The sequence below is a fragment of the Solea senegalensis genome, linkage group LG2 (genome assembly GCF_019176455.1).
Source record: "Solea senegalensis isolate Sse05_10M linkage group LG2, IFAPA_SoseM_1, whole genome shotgun sequence".
Taxonomy (NCBI): Eukaryota; Metazoa; Chordata; class Actinopteri; order Pleuronectiformes; family Soleidae; genus Solea; species Solea senegalensis.
The window spans coordinates 36,331,088-36,353,101 of NC_058022.1; the positions used below are offsets into that span (position 1 = coordinate 36,331,088).

Consider the following 22,014-nt stretch of genomic DNA (forward strand, 5'->3'; position numbering starts at 1 on the left):
CATTCAGTGATAAAAAGTTCAAATTATGAGATTATAATGAGACTAAATAAGATTAAATTTAAGACATACAACAACATATGAAATCAAAAGTTCAAATATGAATAAATAGTCAGAATTAAGGGATTAAAGGTCACTTTTTGTGATAAAAGGTAAAATTAAAAGACCATCAAGATTAAGAGGGAATGATTTGTTATTATGAGATTAAAAAATCAGAATTACAACAGAAAGGTAATTATGCAATAAAGTAATGAGATTAAAGTCAACATATTAGTGATATAAAGGTTTAATAAGTATATGATGCAATAAAAGGGTCAAAATGATCAGATAAAAAAGTCCAGTTACGAGATAAGACGTCGAAACTATGACACCAAAAGTTAATCATAAAATAAAAAAGTGAAAACAAAGATAAAAAGTTCAAAAATAATGAGATTATTCATGAAAATGCTGATGTTTTTTTTCACCTGTGGTCGTGTGTGAATTAAAGAGAACACACTTCTCTTCTTCTCTCTGCAAGTGAACGTGTGGATGACAACCTGATGAAGATTCAGCCTGATGAACCAATGACATCATCACTTCACCTTTACTTCCTCTCATAATAACAATAATAACAATAATAATAATAATAATGATGTGTTTGTTTTACTCACCAATGCAAACAGGAAGACTCCGATGAGTCGCTCTGTCCTCATGGTCTCTGACAGGATGAAGACAGACAGCTGTGTCCGTCCACACGTGAGGACGTCCACATGTGTGAGGACCACGATGATGATGATGATGATGATGATGAATCAAACACAGGAACCTCCTCCCTGCACAGTTTACGCAACCTGTAAGAACATCTAAAACACACTTCCTGTCATCTCCTACAAAATAATGTGTGTTATTTCCCACAGGACACACGTTTAAGTCTGCTTTAATATCTATATTAATGCAGGTCACAACTTTATTTAAGGAATCAACGTGTATAAAAGGTGCAGTTCCCCGTCCTCAAGTTTAAATGAAGTGGATTGTCAGTATTTTGTGGAGAAATAGTCTAAAACTAACTTTTAAATCAACATTTTCCTCATGAAAATTATATGTAAATGAGCCTCAGTGTCAAATATGATTCCTAAATGTGTCAATTTTTTGCGTTGAAATTAAAAGGTGCAATTCAACTTTATGATGTTTAAATGAAGTAGATTGTGTGTCTTTTTTGACAAATTATCCAAAACTGACTTTTAAATAAACATTTTAAACATCAAAAAATAATTAAATGAGCCTCAGTGTGAAAGATAAAGCTTACATTTATTTTTTAAGACAAAATTGTGAATTATAAATGTTTATTTCACGTACGAGCGGCTTTTATTTTGAAGGTGTAAAGATAGGTTCTCAGTGTCAGGGCGGAAGTTTACGGTCTCCTCCTCAGAGCCCCGCCCCCTCGGAGCGCCGCCGTCCCCATGGCAACAGGACTGTGTCGGTTTGACAGCAGCGGCGGTGGCTAATGAGGAAAACCGCACAGCCGCGAAAATAAGCGGAACACGAGAGTTTTTCTGTGTTTACGACACAAAACAGACGCTTGTATGAAACGCGGGTGAGTTGTGACGTAGGTCGTTTCACCAGAAACTTATAAAAGTCGCCTTTTTGTCTAATTAACTGGAGTGTAGTTAAGCCAACACTAGCTAATGATGCTAACGTGATTAGCGCGCTTGCCTCGTGTTTTCTCAGTGTTTGAGCATTAAATACAAACTTTAATGCAACTTTATTCAAAAAGCACCTCGAGTTAGTGAAGTTAAACACATCTCAGACCAAGTTTAATCTCATTTAATGCAAATATTGAATGAAAAAATAGGATTTTCTTGAAACCAAACCTTTTAAACCTTGATTGTGTCACATTTATTCATATTTATGCTTTTGTCTTTTTATTGTTTTCTTTATTGTCTAACTGAATTTTTGTCAAATAAAAGACCAGAATAGGCCAGAAATGAGATTTGAGGGTGTTATTAGATTTGTAAACAGTGAGCAGGTCAAACATGTGTTTTAAAACCACATTAATCAAATGAAATATACTTTTTTTTTGTCTATAAAAGGAAAGTTTTTTTTTGGACAAAAGAGCTACAGCAGCTGCAGGACAAAACGTGCACCCTACAAAGTCCTATTCATGTGAAATATTGCTTATTAATAATTACAAAACCAGTTTGGGTGATTTTCCAGCTTCTTAAATGTGAATATTTTCTTTTTTCTTTGCTCCATAAAACAAAAAAAATAATGAAAAAATAATCATTTTGTGTTTGTGGACAAAAACAAGACATTTAAGAACATCATCATTTCCAGGTTTGACAAACGCTGATCAATATTTTTCAAAATGTTTTGATATTTTATGTAAAATAGTTGACAGATTAGTAGATTAGTAGAGTCACAGACCTATTTTAAACACATTAAAATATGACATTAAAACACCACATATTGTATAAACAAGGCATCTTTGCCAGGCTGACACTGAGGTTCACCAACATAATGTTTCCTGCTGTGTTTTCTCCGTCCGTCCGTCTGTCCGTCCGTCCGTCTGTCTGTCTCATGAGGAGCCAGAGCTGACCTGTTGTCAGGATGGAGGTGGCCTCTGCTGCCCCACAGACTGTCCCAGAGCCACTGAGGAGTCGGAGGACACCTCTGCCTCTGAGTCAGCTGGTGGAGAGGAGCAGAGGCAGAGCCCACATCCCCAATTATCTGCTGGATTCAAGTATGTGTTAACGTGACGGTCTGTGATGTTTTCAGTGTAAACCACTCACTCACTCACTCACTCACTCACTCACTCACTCTCCCACACCAAAGCCCACAGAGAAAACCAGTGATTTTAACATCACACACGCACACACACACACACACACACACACACAGGAGTTGTTGATCCACTGCTGCCTCCATCACTAAATTCATTCATTCATTTAAAATCCTTTGTTCAGATTGACCTCAGTGACACAAAGTGACCACACGAGGCAGCAGAGGACCCAGCAGCTAAAATCAGTGATTTTCTCTCTGGACTTTTGGTGTGGGAGAGTGAGTGGTTTACAAACGTCAGTTTCCTGTTTACACCTGTTAAAACCAAACCTCTGTTAGAACCTGCAGTGATGATAAAACCAATATTTAAGTTTAATATGATTGATTTTGAATGTGAATAAGCCTGCGTTCAATGACGTTGTTTCTGCTTTGAGAAAACTTGATCTTATTTGACCATTTTTCTTTCTTTTCCTATAGAAATCTACACTAAACTACAGCGCAACAGCCTGATTGAAGCGGATCCTCCGGAGCTTCACTTCAGTGGCTTTGAGCCGGGGAAAGACTGCGTCAAGATCCTGGTGAGAAAAAAAACCAACCAAAATGATCAAGTTTTAATGGGTTTCTTTGTTATTTGGAGCAAAGTAACCAGATAAATATTCACATTTAGGAAGCTGGAAAATCACACAAACTTTCATTTGATTATTAGATAATAAAACAGACTTACTGCTTGATTATCAGGATACTTAAAAGGTGTCAAATGTGCAGGTGTATTTGTTGTATTGATGGAAAGTCAGTTTCTATGCAGATGATACATGATGAGCTTCCTCTGATTCTGTTACTGTTGTTTAAAAAACAAAAAAACAGAAAATATTTACATTTAAGAAGCTGGAAAATCATTAAAAATGTATCATTTTAATAATTTCTTTGTTATTTGGAGCAAAGTAACTGGAAAATATTCACATTAAAGAAGCTGGAAAATCACAAAAACGTCTTTTAATCATAAAAAAAAAGCCTCAAAACCGATTGATCGCTCATCAAAATAGTTAATAATTGGTTTATCGCATCAGCAAACCTTCTAGAACCCTCTACAGCCTTTATTCTTCCAGATTTATTCATTTTGCACAACAAAGAACATTTATATCATACATGTGCTTGGACATGAGTATAAAAATATGACATTCATTTTACTCCAGAAGAGATGAAACCATCTCTGGACTAAAAAAACGTAATAAAACAATTATAAATACCTGTATTTAGGGTTCATTTCTACCTAAATGTGATTATTTTGAATGGGCACTGATTTAGTCACAGTATAGTCGTTTATTTTTAACATGTGAACAGTTTATTTAATCTATCAATGCAATAAACTACAAAAACTCTTATTTGTATGTATTTCTGTTGCATCTCTGGACTGTGCTGGCAAAAACAAATAAGAAAAATGCATAAATCAATTCTTTATTCCACCTGATTGCAAATGTAAATATTCTCTTGCAGAAACTAATCAACGTCTCCTGTGAAGTCATGAATATTCACATCATTCCCACACAAACCAAGCACTTCCAGACATCTTACACCAAGAAGGTACGTCTTTATTCTACATATTTAACCTTTGCTGACCTGATGACGCGATTCAATCCCCCGCACGTGTCTTTTATTGTGAAGTTTCGACTCATACCGGGCCTCGCCTACACGCTGAGAATCCAATTCTGTCCCAACGAGTGGCGATACTTCTACGACTGCGTCCGGGTTCACTGTGAGGTGAGGATACATGCGGCCGTCCTTAATCTAATGACACACACAAAACACATTATCTTTGGGTTAACAGCAACTGGAAACACGTAATCTCATCCAGCTGACACTGATTTCCTCCTGGCTCTTCTCATCTGATGACCTGTGTCTCTGAGCGTCCTCCACTCTTTCATCTTCCATGTCAGGGCTCTCACACTCTCCGGACCCGAGGATTTTTATCATTCCACATCATAACAAACACTTTTACTTTGAAAATCTCTTATGATGTTTTATTGTGAAATATTTTATCCTTCCACATCATAACAAACACTTTTACTTTGAAATTCTCTCATGATGCGTCATAAATATGATAAAGTTAAGGGAAATGTCTCCTGTCGCCAAGTATCCTGTGTCCGTCAGAGTTCCCAAGGGTCCTGGAAATCCTTGAACATTTGTGTATTTTAATCAAAACATTCAAGCACCTTGAAAGTTTTTGAAAATCACCCTCTGTAGATATGAGTCAGTGCTGGAATATTGTGCTTGAAAAGAATGTCTTGTGCTGCCAATGTGCCCTTCACTGTTCCCACAGGTCCATGAAATCCTTGAAAGTTTGTAAATGTATTTGATTTTTTCACTCATTTCTCCATGCGGCCCGCATGTGGCCCACGCCCCACAGTTTTCACGTGTTCATGTTGTCCTGCACTCTTTCTCAGGGCGAGGAGAACCTGTTAATTCCAGTTCACGCTTACCCTGTCATTGATGACCTGCACATCCCTCCTCATATCGACCTGTCAGCCGTACCGCTCGGACACAGGTGTGTGTGTGTGTGTGTGTGTGTGTGTGTGTGTGTGTGTGAGACCTGCTTCCTGCCTGAAGACTCTCCCGTCTGTCTCCTCGTATTCTTCCGTGCAGTCAGCCATGCCTCCTTTGCCCGTTGGTGTCAAATCATGAAAAAATAAACTCATTTTTTTTCCTTTTATGTGTTATTTTCATATATATTTATGATTTCTTTCCCCAGTGTGAGCCGTGTTATTCCGCTGAGATGCAGCTGTCCCATTGACTTTGAGTTTCAGGTGCACGTTATCCAGCCACACGAGGCGTTCTCCATCCACCCGCTCACAGGTGAAAACAAGAAATGTGAATTTCCCTGAATAAACACAGTTGTTATGTGTGTTTTCAGGCCCCTATGGTAACGAGCACTGTGAGCTGTGTTTTCTCAGACTCCTGCTCGCCTCCGTGTTGTATATTGAATAAATCAGTGCAGGAGCTGAAGGATGACTGTCGTTTGTAGGTCTGTGGAGCATCACAACGTGTCGGAAGAGTCGGAAGACACTCTTGGGATTGGGTTGTTTTTTTTTGTCTGGATACAAAGTGATATAAATGACTTTCTACTTTTAGAAATGCTTTTTCGACATAAACAAAAACCATGTTACAACAGCTGGACTTCACTGTGTGAATGGAATATATGTTTATTTTTCAGTTGTTTTTAATCCCCCGGAAAGAAACCAGGAAAGGGATTTTAATGTTGTAAAACGTTCCGTCCAATTCATTTCAAAGTATATTTTAATATTTATATTTTTAAAAAAGCTAGCAATTGAAACTGTTTAATTTGTACTTTTAGCAACGTGTGACTAATTATTTTAGCCATTTAGCCTCTACTTTTGTCACTGTCACGCTCAGTCATTTCTGAAGGTTATTTTTAATCAGGCACCATGAGAGCCCCGGAAAGAAACCAGGAAAGGAATTTATTTTAATGTTGTAAAGTGTTCCGTCCAATTCATTCCAAAGCATATTTTAATATTAACATTTTACTGTTCAAAGTGTTTAATTTGTAATTTTAGCAATGCCATTAATCCTCAAAGCTTATTATTTTTAATCAGGCATCACGACGGACGTCTGTCAGCCCCTGAGAGAACTCGGGGGCTAATTTTAAGCTGCTTAGCATGTTGTTTGCCTATTATTTTAGCGGTTTGTCGTCATTTAGCATGAACTTTAGCTGTTTTATATTGTATTATTTTAGTAGCTTGATTTTTAGAGTTTTAGTCACTTTGTAGCTTAATGTTAGCCATTTTCGCTAACCTCTGTACTAATTATTGAACTTGAACTGTTGGCTAACTACTTTAGCCGTTTAGCTTGTCCTTTAGTTAACTAATTAACCTGTATATAATTATTTAGTCCGTGTATTTAACCTATTATTGAGAACATTAAGCTAAAACTGTAATGTTCGCCTTTGTTTTAGCCTGTGCTTGTAGTTAATCTTTTAATTTGTTTGTGTTTGTGTTTTTTTTAATGACTAGTCCTTAACTGTGTGAGCTAAAAACCTTAGCTGTTTATTCTGTACTTTTGAAAATAATTTTCTTTTGAACTCTTTACTACTGGCTGGATAATATATTTACCTTATTATTCAGCCAGTTAAGCCTGAACTGTCTTATTATTGCATGAAAGCGTTTATCTGTTCATGTTTGTCATGTTTTTTCCACGTTGTCGTGGTGTTCCCTCTTCCCACCTGTGCTGCCGCAGGTGTGATACCAGCTCATGGTGAGGTGAAGCTCACCGTGACCTTTAAACCCTCGCAGTATGAAACCTGTCAGGTCACGATGCAGCTGCTCATCTCGCAGTTTAACACCAAGCCGTTCCTCTGCACCGTCACGGGCAGGTGTGCTCCTCTGTCAGCACTCAGGTAAATTACAGCAGCTTTCTTTGTTATGTCTGAGTTTAACTTGGATTTCCTCTTCAGCTCTTTAGTAAATCCACTTCTCAGTTACACTGGAGCATATTTGTGGTTAAAAACATGCACTTGACTGGAGTGAGACAAAAGTGCCTTATTAGAAGTTCCCATTTGTTTTTTTTGTATAAAATGCGATATTTAATTCTGTTCCCACGAGTAAGAGGAGTCCATCCATCACACAATGGCGGCGGCAGCAGCAGCAGCTCCGTCCACTCCCACCGTCTCACCGTTATCTCGACCACAAGTTAATAATTCATGGAAATAGCTTGGCGGCTGTTGCGGCGATATCAAGATGGATATGCCGCCCGATGGATGTTTAGCATATAAAACATTCTCCTGCTGTTTGCTGGAACCAAATATAAGATGAGCTCCGTGCAATGGGAGAAAAATGAAGAAAGCTCACTTTTTGCTTTGTTTTCACAGGTGTTTACTCCTCTTTTACTGACTTATTTTGTCCCTCGTCATAGTCAGGTGGAAAGAAAGTCGGGTCACGGAGATACAGCGTGTCCAGAACCTTCTGCCGTCGGTCAGCTGCCTCCTCGAAGTAAAACCAAAGTCAGGTCAACGAAGGATGCTGGGAAATTAAAGGTAGACTTTGGTCCATGAAATTATCAGGAGAGAGTTAATGTTAAAAAAAAAAAAAGGAGATTCAAGATTTTTAGGGAAGTAGAGAGTGATGGCGTGATGCTTTATTTTGACACAGAGGGATCAGCGTGTGCTGAAACCACCGGTGGACGTCTGCACTCCTTCAGGAGTTGCAAAGATGTTGATGAAAGATACGAACAAACTCAGCGCCAAAGCCCTGAGAGAAGGTAGATATGACCTCCTCACTAAATCTGTGTTATAAATGTAGTAGATTGTGTAAGTTATCACATGATTTGTCCTCATGTGTCTCTGACTTCCTCTGCAGCTCTGTCCTGTGGCAGTGCGAGCGGCCTCCACAACAAGCAGATGAAGGAGGCACTTTTCCTCAAAAAGCTCCATCAAAACGTCAAGGAGAACGACAACCACCTCAGATGGTAGGTTAACCTAAAAACAGGGAGATTTATGATTAAATCTTTGAATGGTTGGACTGTCTGATTAATAGTTGGATTTATTAAAGCAATCACAAATCATATTTATGATTATGAAATCGGTCAGTACGAGACAAACTGAGGCAGTCAAAGAAAATTAGTTTCCATCCATTTAAAACATAATGAGACTCAGCTTCACACTTTGATTACATGATGTTGATCTGATAATGCATTTTAAAGACCACCGATAACATGGTGCCGATATCTGATAATGCATCTTAAATACGACCGATAACATGGTGCCGATATATGATAATGCGTCTTAAAGACGACCGATAACATGGTGCCGATATCTGTTAATGCATCTTGAAGACGACTGATAACATGGTGCCGATATCTGATAATGCATCTTAAAGGCGACCCGATAACATGGTGCCGATATCTGTTAATGCATCTTAAAGACTGATAACATGGTGCCGATATATGATAATGCGCTTAAAGATGACCATAACATGGTGCCGATATCTGTTAATGCATCTTAAATACGACCGATAACATGGGTGCCGATATCTGATATGCATCTTAAAGACGACCGATAACATGGTGCCGATATCTGATAATGCATCTTAAAGACGACTGATAACATGGTGCCGATATCTGTTAATGCATCTTAAAGACAATATTGGCCAATACCAATATGCCTGTATCGAGCAATAACATGACACGGATATCTGATAATGCATTTTAAAGCCGATCCTCGTTAATGATATTAAGTTTCCTCTGAGTCAAATACGACACGTTTATTTTTGAAACAGAAACAATTGTAATAGATAATTCTGCGGTAATTCACATTTACATGAAGAAAGAGGTCAGGAGGTCAACCAGCCAGAGACAAACTGAGGTGCTCAAAGAAAATGAGTTTCCATCATTTAAAACAGAATTAAAGTGTCTCGTTATGAAAGTGGGTCTGTAGAAGTTTTATGGCTCTGATTTCACTCCCGAGTTCATTAAATCATTGTGCAGATGCTGATTAATTACTTTGTGTGTATCCAACACATTCATTTCAGCTTCATTAATCTCACTCAGACACAAAAAACAAGCAAATTAAAGGGAATTCTTTATCAGTCTGACACACAAACATGACGAGTCCCTGCGTCCACGACTCCACTTAACATTGTCATCCACGGTTACACTGTCCATATTTTCAGCTTTTAATAATGTTATTGTTGTTTTATCTTCACACAGGAAGTCCCACGTGGGGAAGGAGCCAGTGTCGGAGAAAAGCAGGAGGCAGATACTGGAGCACAGACAGGTGGCGCTGCATGAACACACTGTCAGAGTTCATCTGGATGCTTCACAAACACAGTGTCCTCATCTGCTGTTACAGTTTCACGACATCCACACCGAAGCTGACGCATGTTTTCACAGACACTTTATGTTTATAACTCACAGTTTACAGCCTCACGTCATCACGCTCTGTTCCTTTGTGTTTGAACGTCGTGAGACAGGATTTGAAATGTGAAATTCTAACATTAATTCTTCTCCATTCACCACAATTCACTTACTTTTCATTACTTTGTAACCTGTGTGCGCGTGTGTCACACCTGTGTATACTGTGGTAAAGACACTGTATGTAGTTTCACAGTGCACAGTCTTTTTTATTAAAGGACAGACGAGGGGACATGAGACAGGTCTTTGCTGCTGGACAGACTGAAGTCTTTTCCACACGAGTGCAGTGTGAAGCTGGACAGGTAAACGTGTGTGTGTGTGTGTGTGTGTGTCTCCTTGTTTGTCGTCCCTTCTCTTTTATTTATTTTAGCTATGTGGTTTTTATTAACTGTCCTTTGTTATCCTCTAATCTCGGGAACATTGAAGTCCTCGTTTCATTCACACTTACCACACAGCGGTGTCTCCTCTTACCTCGTCCAGGCTCCAGGGGGCGCTCCGACCTTCCACTTCCACTCCACGTTTCACCTGGAGCTGCGACACCGAGCCGTCGGACTGTTGCAGCAGGCAGCACGCAAGGTACACACACACACACACACACACACACACACACACGTGTCCTGTAACATACATCAGCATTTACTGATGTTACAACGCACTGTGTGAGCCGTGTTTCCTCGCCTCAGTCTCTGTCTCTCTGTCTCTCTGTCTCTGGAGACAGTTGACTTCTCGGTGGCGATGTCCCTTTAGTCCAGCCGTGTGTGAGTGTTCCAGTAAAAGCCGAGAATATTCTGTGGGCCTTTTCCCTCAGGAAACGCTTTAAGGCCTTTTCTCACGCGTGGCTGCACTTTAACGTTTGTTTTATTCATGTAAAAAATCATCAATAAAAACATTAATATAACAGAAAATGTAAAAAAAAAAAGTTTCCCTTTTTTTTGTTCATGGAAATGAAATAAAAAAATGGTTGGGTTTAATTTTAGCACGACTGGAGGTCACTGCGCTGCTGTGTGTCAATATTTAATGTCACGTCTAATAAAGCCAGTTATGCAGGATGGCGGTGTTTGCTTTTATTAATATTTGACCAGCTGATCAAATCGTCCCGCTTTGAAATGGAGGGAGAAAAAAAAACACACTTTCCATAATCACATCTAAACTATTGATTAAACACAAATAAGTAAACAGGAACAGAAGATACACAGAAATATTCAATATAATGAACAAAAGTGGATATAAAAGATGTTTGTATAAATATTTAAAACTGTACAGTGTCATTGTTTGAGTTCTTCACCTCATGAAAGCTACGTCACTTTAAGTCTGCGATATCTTAATGTGTTCACCTCCTCATGTCGTCATTTGTTTTCCAACAGGAAACTCAAGTGTGTAAACCGCCCACTCTCCCACACCAAACCTTATAGAGAAAATCAGTGATTTTAACTGGTGGGGACACAGGAGCTGCTGCTCCTCTGCTGCCTCATGTGGTCACTCTGTGTCACTGAAGTTAATCTAAACAAACATGAATTTTACAAAATAATACATTAGATCTTACTGATGGGGCAACAGTGCATCAACAACTCCTGTGTGCTGTGATGTTAAAATCACTGATTTTCTCTATGGGGTTCGGTTTGGGAGAGTGAGTGGTTTATAAACGTTAGTTTCCAGCCAGAAAGGACTGTTTAATGGCTAGTTTAAGTATTAGTTTAATAAAATCAATATCAGATTAAGTCTACGATGTCTTAACAATGCCTTCATGTCATCATTTGAAAGCATTTTCCAGCTAGAAACTAATGATTGTAAACTGTTCACTCTCCCACACCAAAGCCCATAGAGAAAATCAGTGATTTTAACACCACAGCACACATGAGTTGTTGTCGATCCTCTGCTGCTTCCATCATTAAGTTCAAACATCTTATTTTAATGAATTCGGCATTTAAAATATTTCATTTAGACTTTGTGTCACTTAACTCAGTGACACAAAGTGACCACACATGTGTCCCCGCCAGCTCAAATCACTGATCTTCTCTGTGGGGTTTGGTGTGAGAGAGAGAGAGTGAGTGGTTTACAGTCATGTCTCACAAGTGTGTCCCACAGTGAGATAATGACGTGATCATGTTGTTGTGATGTCGTGATGTTTAACGTTGTTCCGCTCTCTCGCAGGTCGTGATCCGATGTCGGGCAAACCGGAGACTCGCATGCTTGAAGAAACACACGAAGAACCTGCCACCGCCGTCGCCGCTTCAGAAAGGTTCACATTATCACTCACACATTTAATATTATTATAATACTTCTTGAAGAGAAATTAAAAGCAGCCTCTTATGTGTGTGTTAGTGAAGGAGAAGGAGACGACGGCGTGTGATGAGAAGATCCCGCCAGACAAAGTCTTCCCCTCTTCTTTTCCCGTCTTCTCCATGGATGACGAGCCTCTGGTAAGTGTGTCGAAATAAAATCACTTTCCCCTCGTTACATCGTCTATAACCTAAATGTGAGCCGACGTCGAGGACACGCGTGAAAGATCACCGTCACGTCAACACAAGCTTTATCTAATATTTGCCTGTAAAATCACCTGGGATGTAAGCGTGAGGTTACACAGAGGATGCCCACTTCCCTGCACTCAGATTAAATCTTGCAATTTCCCTCCTCCCTGGATGCCCTGCAGAGCAGAGAAGGCCTCGGCGTTCAGCTGAACAAATAACACCATTTGTCTCGTTGATGTTTCAGGCTCTCAGTGGTTTGGTCACAGCGCCCACGGCTCCTGTGGACGTGGACGTGACCATGTGTGTCCCTCTCTTTAAGCTTCAGGTAGGTTGTTTTTGCTTTGATGGCAACACCTGCTCATCTCACACACACACACGTACAAACCCAGACACACACACTCACAGAAACACACACACACACACACACACACTTCTCAGCACAAATCTCCTCTCACTCGTGTTAAAGATTAAACTCGTGTTTGACGCGTGAACCTTTGAAAAAAATCACTTTCCACTCAAAACGTCCTCATCTTTACTTCGTCGGTCTGTCTCGCTCAGATCAATATCTCTTTTTCCAAAAGAGAAAAGGACCAATTATTGAACACAGTCAAGTTTACAAAGACAAATTCAATAACACAATTCAAAGAACCGCCACCAAAGATGATAAGAATAACACATCAGATAATAAAGCTTGTTCTGTCTGCGTCACTGAGCCAGAAAGTCATCGTGCAGCACAGTTAATAAAACAGGCAAGAAATCAGTAACAAAGAGCCTTCAAGGCAGTAATAAAGTGCTTCAAAACCGATGAAACCGTGTGGAATAGTTCAGGTTTCAGTATTAAAGTTGATTATTCACTTGTCAAGGTGGTGATTTTTCTGCAGAATGAGAACAAATCTGTGGAAAATTACATAAGAGAAACATGACAGTCAACACAAAAGTTATAGAAAATGATAAGAAACTGAAAATAAATCGATAAAAGCAGAAAAGCACAGACTTTGCGTTGAATATTTTACGTTCTGACTGGTTACATATGTAAATAAGATCAAGTATATCACACTTATTTGAGTCAAGGTCTTTTAAATATTCGTGCGAGGAGCCTGTTGTTACCCTTCAGATTATTGTTATATCCGTGTCTTTATGGTCGTTTTTGAGCGGGTTAACATGCAGAGAAACTCTTGAAACTAGGCAAACGGATCAGGTCTGGTGAAAATGCGATATTGGTATAGTTCCCAGATGCGTGCGTTGCTCAAGGGCTCTATAGCGCCCCCTAAGGTGAAAACAGAAGCAAAATTGAGTTCCACTGAATTTCCAAAAGTTGGTGGGAAGATATTATCGACCAAGACGAACAAAAAAGTCCACATAACCACGGCCTCAACTCAACAGGAAGTCGACCATTTGAAATTTTGGCATCCATATTGGCAATTTGCACCCTACGTAAATGAGCGAGTTTATAAATATTTTTGTCGTACTAAGAGGCGTCGTAGAGCTCTGACTTGAAATTAAGTTTTATTTAAAGTCATTCTCAGGTGTTTTTCTCCCTGCAGGTTCCTCAGCGCTACAAGCTGATGGACTACAAACCTGTGTCCACCTGGGAGGCGTTCACCTCATACGTCCCCGCCACTCTGGCCAGACCACTTCGCTCTGGACCTCAGGTAACCTCATCATCATCATCATCTTCATTATACGGCATTTTAACACCATCTGCCGGTGGGCGCCATTCATTTATCGTGTCTTTTTGTCCCCCAGGACGATGTTCAGCCTCCGTGTCCTTCAACAGAGCAGAAGAAGAAGCAGCAGCAGACGCCGCCGCCGCCGCCGGAGACTGAGGAGGACGCTGTGGAATCACTGGCGTCCGTCAGTCTGAGCTTCACCGTCCCTGAGGCTCTGCTCCGACCTCTTCCTGCAAACCCTCTCAGGATTTTTGTACGCTCCGTCCACACACACACACACGTCCCTGCTTCCCTCTGTGATATTATTCTGTGTTTAAACTGGTGTTTTACGTGTTCTAGAATCCAGCTCCAGGCCTGCAGACGTACAAACCCACTCCAAAATACATGGAGACCGACCTGGAGTTCTACCTCTCCCCTCTGCCCAGGTAACCACAACACTTAATATTTATATAATAAAATATTTACTCAGTACATTGTGTGTCTTGAGGAAATGGTGAAGGATGTGGAAATCTACGATGCACACGGGCAAAGCAGAGACTAGAAGACATTTTAAAATATTCTAAAACCAGTTTTAGAATAAAAACAACAAAACAAGAGTAAGAACCATAATTAAAGCTGGTAGCAGCAGGTGGCGCTATGCCCTTGACTCAGTTTTCACATGCTGATGTTGTCTGGCCGGGTCGTTTATCTTGCGTAAGAAGTTTTGAGCCGATCGGTTGATGTACGACAAAGTTACGGGCCACTTCCTGTTTCGTGGCGAATGGTCGAAATTAGCCCAAATTCCGATGGTTGCCGTGGTCACGCCGTTTTGAATCTGCAAGACCTTTTGGTAACTTTTCATCTTTGATGTGTCTAGTACACATTTCCGTGTTTTTATTTTTTTATGTTGGTACAATTAAAATCACAGAGATGGATGGCAAATTCAAAATGGCTGACTTCCTGTTGAGTTGAGGCCATGGTCCCGATAAACTTTTTTGTTCGTCTTGAACGGAGACATGTTTCCCCCACGTTTCGTGAAAATTTGGTCCAACTTAGTTTACTTTGGTCTAACAAGTTTTAATTTTTTTCACGAAACATGCAAATCGCCAAATTCAAAATGGCTGACTTCCTGTTGAATCAGGTGGGTGGGTCAAAGTTAAAACTTCTTGACACTCCTGGCAGCAAACAATATCCCTGTTTGCTAGAAAAACACCCAAATCCTCTTAAGTAGACAAAAAGAAACAATCATTTCCCTTTAAATTCCCCTCATTTCACCTGAGAGTTCTGAAATTGGCCCTCAGTGTTCACCCCTCACAATTAAAGCACATTTATAATGAACAGTGAACGAACACTGTTGGGATCTCTTTTATATGCAGTAATCCTCTGTGTCTTTCACATCCACTGTGAGTGATAAACGTGGATGTATAAAAACACATGTGTTGTGTTTCAGGTACACAGTTCCTGAGAGCAACATTTGCACAAGAACACAAACTCTTCAGAGGAAATTACTGCACCACAAGGTTATTTTTGGCATTTTACCAGCCTCTTTGAAAAGCTTTTACTCTTATCTGTGAAACACTTGAACCTGCTTTTTTTTCTGCTTTGATGATTAAATGTTATATTTTAATGAAGACGAACAGTCTCTTTCAGTAAATGTTAATGCGTTTCCCGTGTCTTCCTCTTGGTCTTTAACAGGAGGTGATAGAAGGTGTCATGACGTGGAAGGACTTTGATTCACTCACATTTAAATGTCTCTCGGACAAACCTGGTCTCATCACCGCGGGCTGGAGCAGGTAGGCTTCACATCAGACATGTTTGTATCTGGACGAGGCTTTAAAGGTGACATAGAATGCTTGGATCACACATATATGTGAGTTATGGAGGTCTACTTACATATATTAACTTGTTTTCATGATTAAAAACCTCCTAATCGCTGCAAACGAGCCGATCAAAATATCTCCTCACTGACGCTGTCGTCAGCCGCGCTGTTTCAGACCAAAATCACACCCCTAGAATGTGGACTGTCCTGTGATTTGCCAGGTACCTGGAAGTGACGTAATAGATAGGCCAGCTCTCAGATACACAGCTCCCCCTCTGGCACGGTGGATGCTCTGCATCTCAGCAGCTACAACGAGAGTAGTTCTTCTTCTTCTGCGGTTGAATGTACGCAACCGGATGTGCCCGGACTAGTGCCCGCACCTGGAGGCGCTACGGTGGTGAGAGGAGTGGTGAGGTATACTGACGACATCATCAACATACGGAAGTGCCGATCCACTTCGCAGAGCCCAGGAAAACAATACGACACTATTTTCTCAGCAGTGGCTGAACTGTTTGTTCTGAAACTTTAGGGTTTCATAAACGAGGTCATGACGCAGATAGACACACAAACGCGGCGTTAATTGGAGCTTCCGCTCTATGTGAGCTTTAAAACCTCCCACAATTACAGAGTAACCAGGCAGGCGTTTACGAGGAATTTGTTTTCTGATGTGTAACACAAACAATCACTGATTTAAACCTTAAAGAAGATTCTGGGGGAATTAATCAGGTCTTTCGTTCTGTCAAGTGATTTCTTTATTTAAAACAAAAAAACAACATGAAACAAGAGTAGACCTTAAAAACAACCATATACAAGTAACATCAATGACGTATTAGTCCACTGGACTGTGACCTCACTGTCGTCCTCTAAGACGTCCACCACTGGACTGTGACCTCACTGTCGTCCTCTAAGACGTCCACCACTGGACTGTGACCTCACTGTCGTCCCCTAAGACGTCCACCACTGGACTGTGACCTCACTGTCGTCCTCTAAGACGTCCACCACTGGACTGTGACCTCACTGTCGTCCTCTAAGACGTCCACCACTGGACTGTGACCTCACTGTCGTCCCCTAAGACGTCCACCACTGGACTGTGACAAAGTCACAAAGACCAAATATGAAGAAAATATCAATGACATCAGTTTTATACGAGTGGAAAATAAACAAACAGAAGAATCAGGAAGTCAAAGAGAACAATGAAAACCAGGTGACCTTCAACCGCCTCACTTCTCTGCACTGTCCCTTTAACTAACAAACTAACTAAGAGTAAATAAAAAGCTGCTGTTTGTCTCTAAGTGCTCTGTTCCTCTGTCACACAAACCTTCACTGGTAACATCTTCACTGGGACAACATTAGAATTGAAAATGTATGGAAACATGGTGTGTGTGAAAGTGTGTGTGTGTGTGTGTATGAGTGTATTAGTATCAGGATCAGTGAAGGACAGTCGTCCTCTGTCCCAGTCCAGAGTCACTCTGATCTTCTGGATCTTCTTCTTCAGCTGGAGAACAGACAATTTACCTGCTGACCATGTGTAGTATTTATCTTGATATAAACCTATCCTCCATAATCCAGACTCTACGTCTTTTCCTTTCCTCTGGACAGACTCTGAAACTCCCACCACCCACCGTTTATTGTCTCCAACCTGGACGTCCCAGCTGTGAGTTCCTGAGTTAAAACCCTCAGAGCTCAGGACACTGCAGTAAAGATCAAACCTCTCTGGATTATCAGGAACCTTCTGTTCGTCTCCTAGTCTCACACTGGTCAGATCTTCAGACACGATGAGTTTTGGATGAGCAGTGTTTGGGTCCAGAACCACAGGACTGTAGGAGACCACGTCCTTCATCTTGTTCCAGATGTTGAAGGCCAGGTTGCCCAGGTGTTTGGCCTCGTCTATCAGAGCTCCTGAGTGCAGCTGTGGAGGCCCCAGCAGGGGGCGCTGCTGCTCTCTGTAGTTGAGGAGGAAGGAGACGTCTTCAGCTCTCAGCTGGTCCTCTGTGGCTCGGACTGTATCTGATAGAGCTTCTATCTCTCTGCTCAGAGCCTCCATCTTCTCCTTCAATATGTGACTCTTCTGCTGCTCTTCCTCCTTCAGTGCAGCCATCCTGGTCTCCTCTTCCTCTTGTAGAAACTGATGAAGCTTCTTAAACTGCTCCTTCATCCGTGTCTCTGTGCGTCGGGCCTGGACTTTAATGTGTTCTGCTGTTTGGTCAAACTTCACCTGAACTTCTTCCAGACTCTCTAAGTTCTTCTTGAAGGTCTCCAGAGTCTCCTGAAGTTGCTTCTTGTGTTGTTGTGCAGCTTCATCGATGGGTCTGAACTTGTGGCCGATGTGTTTTTCTGAATCTCTGCAGACGAGACACACTGGCTGCTGATGGTCCAGACAGAAGAGTCTGAGTTTCTCAGAGTGCTGACTGCAGAGAACCTCTGAAGACCTCTGACCTCGCTCCTGTAAGAAGGTCTCACACATGTTCTTTAAAACCAGGTTACATGGTGGGTCCATTGAAGCCCTTCTCTTACAAACAGGACAGTCTGTTGTTGGTCTGTCTCTCCACCATGTCTTCACACAGTCTTTACAGAAGCTGTGGCTACAGGACAGAAGGACAGGATCTCTGAAGACCTCCTGACAGACGGGACAGCAGAGATCCTCCTCTAACCTGGAGGCCATTTTGTCTGTGAGAGAAGCTGAAAACAGAGCAGACACAGAGTGGAGTCATTCAGGACTCCTCGTCCTCTACTGACGTCACTGAAGTTCACTTTGAGTCAAACTCACAAACTTCAGTGTGTGGACGAGTGGACGGAGCAGCTGGACTCAGAGGACGTTGTTACTCAGTCTGATCTTCAGTCTGCGTCTCTTCACTCACGGACGATGACTGTTTCTCAGTTAATGTTGGGTGAGTCAAGAGAGAGGGCGGAGCCTGCTGCTGCCTCACCTAGAACACAGGTTGGGTTTCATTCCACAGATTCGTCATAAGAATTTTTGAATTGATCATATGATTTCAAACATGAACACTGTCTCCTCCCACTTTCAAGAGGCGTGACCAACAGAAAAAGGTGTTTGACTGCAGTCAGCCATCCCATGCTTTTATTTTGGCAGAAAAGCCAAACATTCAGTGTTTCTGAGAATCAAAGCATCAAAAATGAACATGGAAATGTAAACTGTGACTCGTGAAGCTGAACGGTGGCCATTTGATGTGACTTTTTTAACTCTGCAAGATGAATTAAACTGTGACGCTGCATTTTAAACTTGAGAATATTCAGTATTTTAGTGTTTCCACCACTCTTTTATATTGATGTTTTATATTTTAAAGCTGAAATATCCAACTTCTAACCAACTTCCAACCTCATAACTGTCGTTATGAGGTTGAAACTAATTTCATGACAGAAAAATGACACGTGTTGTTATATGGAGCTTGTGTGCGCCCTGCAAGAGGATTTAAATGGAAGGAACCTTTAACTGACGATTGATTTAGCTGCTGCACATGGATGCAGACGTGTCCTGTGTTATGTGGATGACTGATTCAGTGTGACACAGACGAGATACAAGTGATATTAACGGTAAAATAGCAGTGTTTGTACAGTTTCAGGTCGCTCCAACTTTCCAAGATGGAGTCTGTCCAACTTCCTGTTGGGTCAAGCTTATGTTTGTAGACGTGTTCAGGGTTGGTCTCTTGTGGTGAATGTTTTGAGCCGATCGGTCGATGTACGACAAAGTTACGGGCCACTTCCTGTTTCGTGGCAAACGTTTGAAATGTACCCACATTCCGATGGTTGCCTCGGCCACGCCCTTTTGAATTTGCATGACCTTTTGGTAATTTTTCATCTTTGATGTGTCACATACAAATTTTACACATTTCTTGTGTGTGTGTGTGTGTGCGTGTGCGCCCTGCAGGTCTGTGGACTACAACACAGACGTCCTTCCTCTCACTGGTCCTTGTCCTCTCTCTGCTCCCCTGGACGATGTCTCAACACTCATGGACAAAGAGTGAGTACATCATCACACGCTCACACACACACACACACACACACTCACACACACACACACACACACAGCGTTTTCTTTACTCTCACTGTGTGTATTTCTTGTGTGTATGTGCAGGTGTGAAGGCTCTGGAGTCCAGCTCACACCAGCCATGATCAGAGCCCAGTTTCTACCTGGAGATGCTCTCGTCTCCCGTAGCAACCGGGCAGCAGGAGCAGCGGGCAGGTATGACGTGTGTGTTACTAAGACTGGAGATTATTCATACCAGAGAAATGACAGTTAGTTTGCAGGCAACAGTAAATGTGTTGAGCAGAGTTTTTTTTATTATTTGTGTAGAGGGAGCGTCCTTATAAACAGGAAGTGAATCAACATTTAATTTATGTACCAGCTGTTCTCAGTGAAAGTGACCAGTCCACTTTAATAGACAAACATTTATACCTTTAATTTTGTTATTTTAACATGAAATGATGTGTTTATTGTGTGTGTGTGTATGTGTCCGCAGCTGTTTCCGTGTTGATAACACGCTGTAAATCGAATGTAAACAAGTCAAAACAGTTTTATGGTTTTGTATTTGCTTCTATTTTATATTTTTATTTATTTTTTAAAGTTGAGGACATTGATATTTTATCCCATTTTAAAGCTAATATACGCGTCTTAAACAACACCATATATGTTTATAATGCGTAATAAGAAAAACTTGATTTATGACGCAGAGGGAGAAGAGAGAATAGCGTTCACCCGGCATGTACGGTGTTTTTTCTCACCACGGGGGTGAGTATGACGACACAAGGTCTTCTTATCAGCGTCTTTATGACACGGGGACACAAACGTTGTCCCTTCAAGAACTGAAATATAGACGTTTTAAACTTTGTCTCCTGCAGGAAAATAATATTTAATATAATATTAGTGAGTCTCTCTTCTACCAGTGTCATACATACTATATATATATATATATATATATATATATATATACATGTATATATAACAGGAAACTGAAGTTTGTAAACCACTCACTCTCCCACACCAAACCCCATAGAGAAAATCAGTAATTTTAGCTGCAGGGACACAGGAGTGACTGGTCCTCTGCTGCCTCGTGTGGACACTGAGGTTAATCTTAATGAGAGAAGCCGAATTGACAAAATAAGACATTTGAATTTAGTGCTGGAGGCAGCAGTGGATCAACAACTCCTGTGTGCTGTGACGTTAAAATCACTGATTTTTCTCTATGGGGTTTGGTGTGGGAGAGTTTTAACGGGCCGTTATCAGCTTCAGTCTCAGATATTTTAGAACATAGTCATGTCTTTATCTCACTGTTAGACGTCTTTATGACAGATAGGGACACATACGTTGTCCACTGTCCCTTTTAGGAACTGAAACAAAGACGTTTTTCTGTCTTAAAGTCGTCAAAATGGAAACTGCCTCTGTCTTTTATCTGTATGTCGCTGTTAAATCTTGTTGTTTCAGGCAGCAGACGGAGGTCCGGGTGGAGGCAGCGAGCCGGCGTGTCTTCAACCAGATGGGACGGCGAGTCACGGCGAGGCTGAAGCAGCTGGGCGCCGCCAACGGAGCCGCTCATCCACCGTGTGGTGACCGTGAGGAGGCAAAAACACCAGCACACTCAGACAATGTGAACATGTGATACACATTCACTCACAAGGACCACACACAATATACATGTATACACACACACAATATGAAGAGACTATAAAGCCTTCACCCGCTTTCCCCACAAAATCCTGGAATATTGTAATCCCACCAGCCACTCCCAATCTGTACATATGCTCCAGTACATAATCCCATCCAACAATGTTCATTTCAAATCTGTGGAAAAAGGAAAACAAATTAAACCTCACTTTGTTGCACATGACTGCGTTATACATTTACACACAATGCTTATAAATAATAAAAAAAAGCCCCAATCTGAGTCAGATTATCTGATATTGATTATTATTCAGCGTCTAATTTGTGTTGGCAGAGTGTAAATCTCATGAGGTCGTGAAGGGAAGAGAGAAGCTGGCAGGGCCTGAGAGTGAGCTCATTGGGATGTAATCCACCCGCCTCTAGAGGGAGCTGTGGCTCCAATCACACATCTGTCTTTGTCCTCTCAGTCTCTGCCTGGAGCTGCACATCTTCACTGTCACGTGACAGCGCAGGGTTTCATATGAAAGCACAGTGCAGCGAGGATTCCATTGAGAAATTCTCTGCATTATTTACTCTCTTTTCTCACCATACATGTGTATGTATGTGTACACATATATATATATATATATATATGTATATATGCACATATATGTCCAGGGTAATACAGTATATGCTTGACAGGAAGCGACACCATAAAGCTGCATATTTAATTGAAGCTGCAGCAGTGATATACTGTTAATAAGTCATAGATGGTGTAATAATAGTCGTGTGTGTGTGTGTGTGTGTGAC

The 22,014-nt window shown here is 41.0% G+C and overlaps 3 protein-coding genes across 8 annotated transcripts in view; 1 reads left to right on the top strand and 2 right to left on the bottom strand.

The window, feature by feature from the left end:
- The window catches only part of LOC122765024 (secretin receptor), an 8,227-nt gene extending 7,440 nt beyond the window's left edge, over positions 1-787 (bottom strand). Inside the window, exons 1-2 of the mRNA XM_044019050.1 lie at positions 648-787; positions 462-549 (exon numbers count right to left, since the gene is read on the bottom strand). Coding sequence (XP_043874985.1) covers positions 462-549; positions 648-689 — 130 coding nt within the window. The 5' untranslated portion in view covers positions 690-787. The remainder of the gene's footprint in view (positions 1-461; positions 550-647) is intronic.
- A 653-nt stretch (positions 788-1,440) lies between these two features.
- cfap221 (cilia and flagella associated protein 221) lies at positions 1,441-21,508 on the top strand. Of its 5 annotated transcripts, none has more exons than XM_044019040.1 (25): positions 1,441-1,570; positions 2,559-2,716; positions 3,232-3,332; positions 4,249-4,335; positions 4,417-4,512; positions 5,196-5,296; positions 5,501-5,604; positions 7,003-7,162; positions 7,678-7,798; positions 7,914-8,022; positions 8,121-8,229; positions 9,469-9,535; positions 9,891-9,974; positions 10,153-10,248; positions 11,824-11,911; positions 11,995-12,092; positions 12,385-12,465; positions 13,685-13,792; positions 13,887-14,063; positions 14,150-14,235; positions 15,240-15,309; positions 15,485-15,582; positions 19,495-19,587; positions 19,702-19,809; positions 21,049-21,508. In XM_044019040.1, exons 2-25 carry the CDS (start codon positions 2,584-2,586, stop codon positions 21,221-21,223), a joined length of 2,550 nt encoding a protein of 849 aa, XP_043874975.1. In that variant the 5' UTR covers positions 1,441-1,570; positions 2,559-2,583; the 3' UTR covers positions 21,224-21,508. The 5 variants fall into 5 exon arrangements, with proteins under 5 accessions (XP_043874975.1, XP_043874976.1, XP_043874977.1 ...); XM_044019041.1 differs by having other exon boundaries at positions 2,562-2,716; XM_044019042.1 differs by having other exon boundaries at positions 2,566-2,716.
- LOC122765023 (nuclear factor 7, ovary-like) lies at positions 16,313-18,442 on the bottom strand. 2 transcript variants are annotated; one of them, XR_006359926.1, is made up of 3 exons: positions 18,376-18,442; positions 16,704-18,287; positions 16,313-16,662 (listed from the first exon to the last, which is right to left on the bottom strand). XR_006359926.1 is itself a non-coding variant. In XM_044019049.1 (2 exons), the coding sequence occupies exon 2, from the start codon at positions 18,268-18,270 to the stop codon at positions 16,897-16,899; it is 1,374 nt and encodes a 457-aa protein (XP_043874984.1). In that variant the 5' UTR covers positions 18,271-18,287; positions 18,376-18,442; the 3' UTR covers positions 16,313-16,896. The 2 variants fall into 2 exon arrangements, 1 of the variants encoding a protein (XP_043874984.1); XM_044019049.1 differs by having other exon boundaries at positions 16,313-18,287.
- Positions 21,509-22,014: the final 506 nt, after the last annotated feature.

Bases quoted from the DNA above. Each gene is read 5' to 3' on its own strand.
- cfap221 (XM_044019040.1), top strand. From the start codon at position 2,584: ATGGAGGTGGCCTCTGCTGCCCCACAGACTGTCCCAGAGCCACTGAGG. The intron at 5,605-7,002 runs GTGAAAACAAGA...GTGCTGCCGCAG, and splicing joins CTCCATCCACCCGCTCACAG to GTGTGATACCAGCTCATGGT. The intron at 7,799-7,913 runs GTAGACTTTGGT...ATTTTGACACAG, and splicing joins AGGATGCTGGGAAATTAAAG to AGGGATCAGCGTGTGCTGAA.
- LOC122765023 (XM_044019049.1), bottom strand. From the start codon at position 18,270: ATGGCCTCCAGGTTAGAGGAGGATCTCTGCTGTCCCGTCTGTCAGGAG.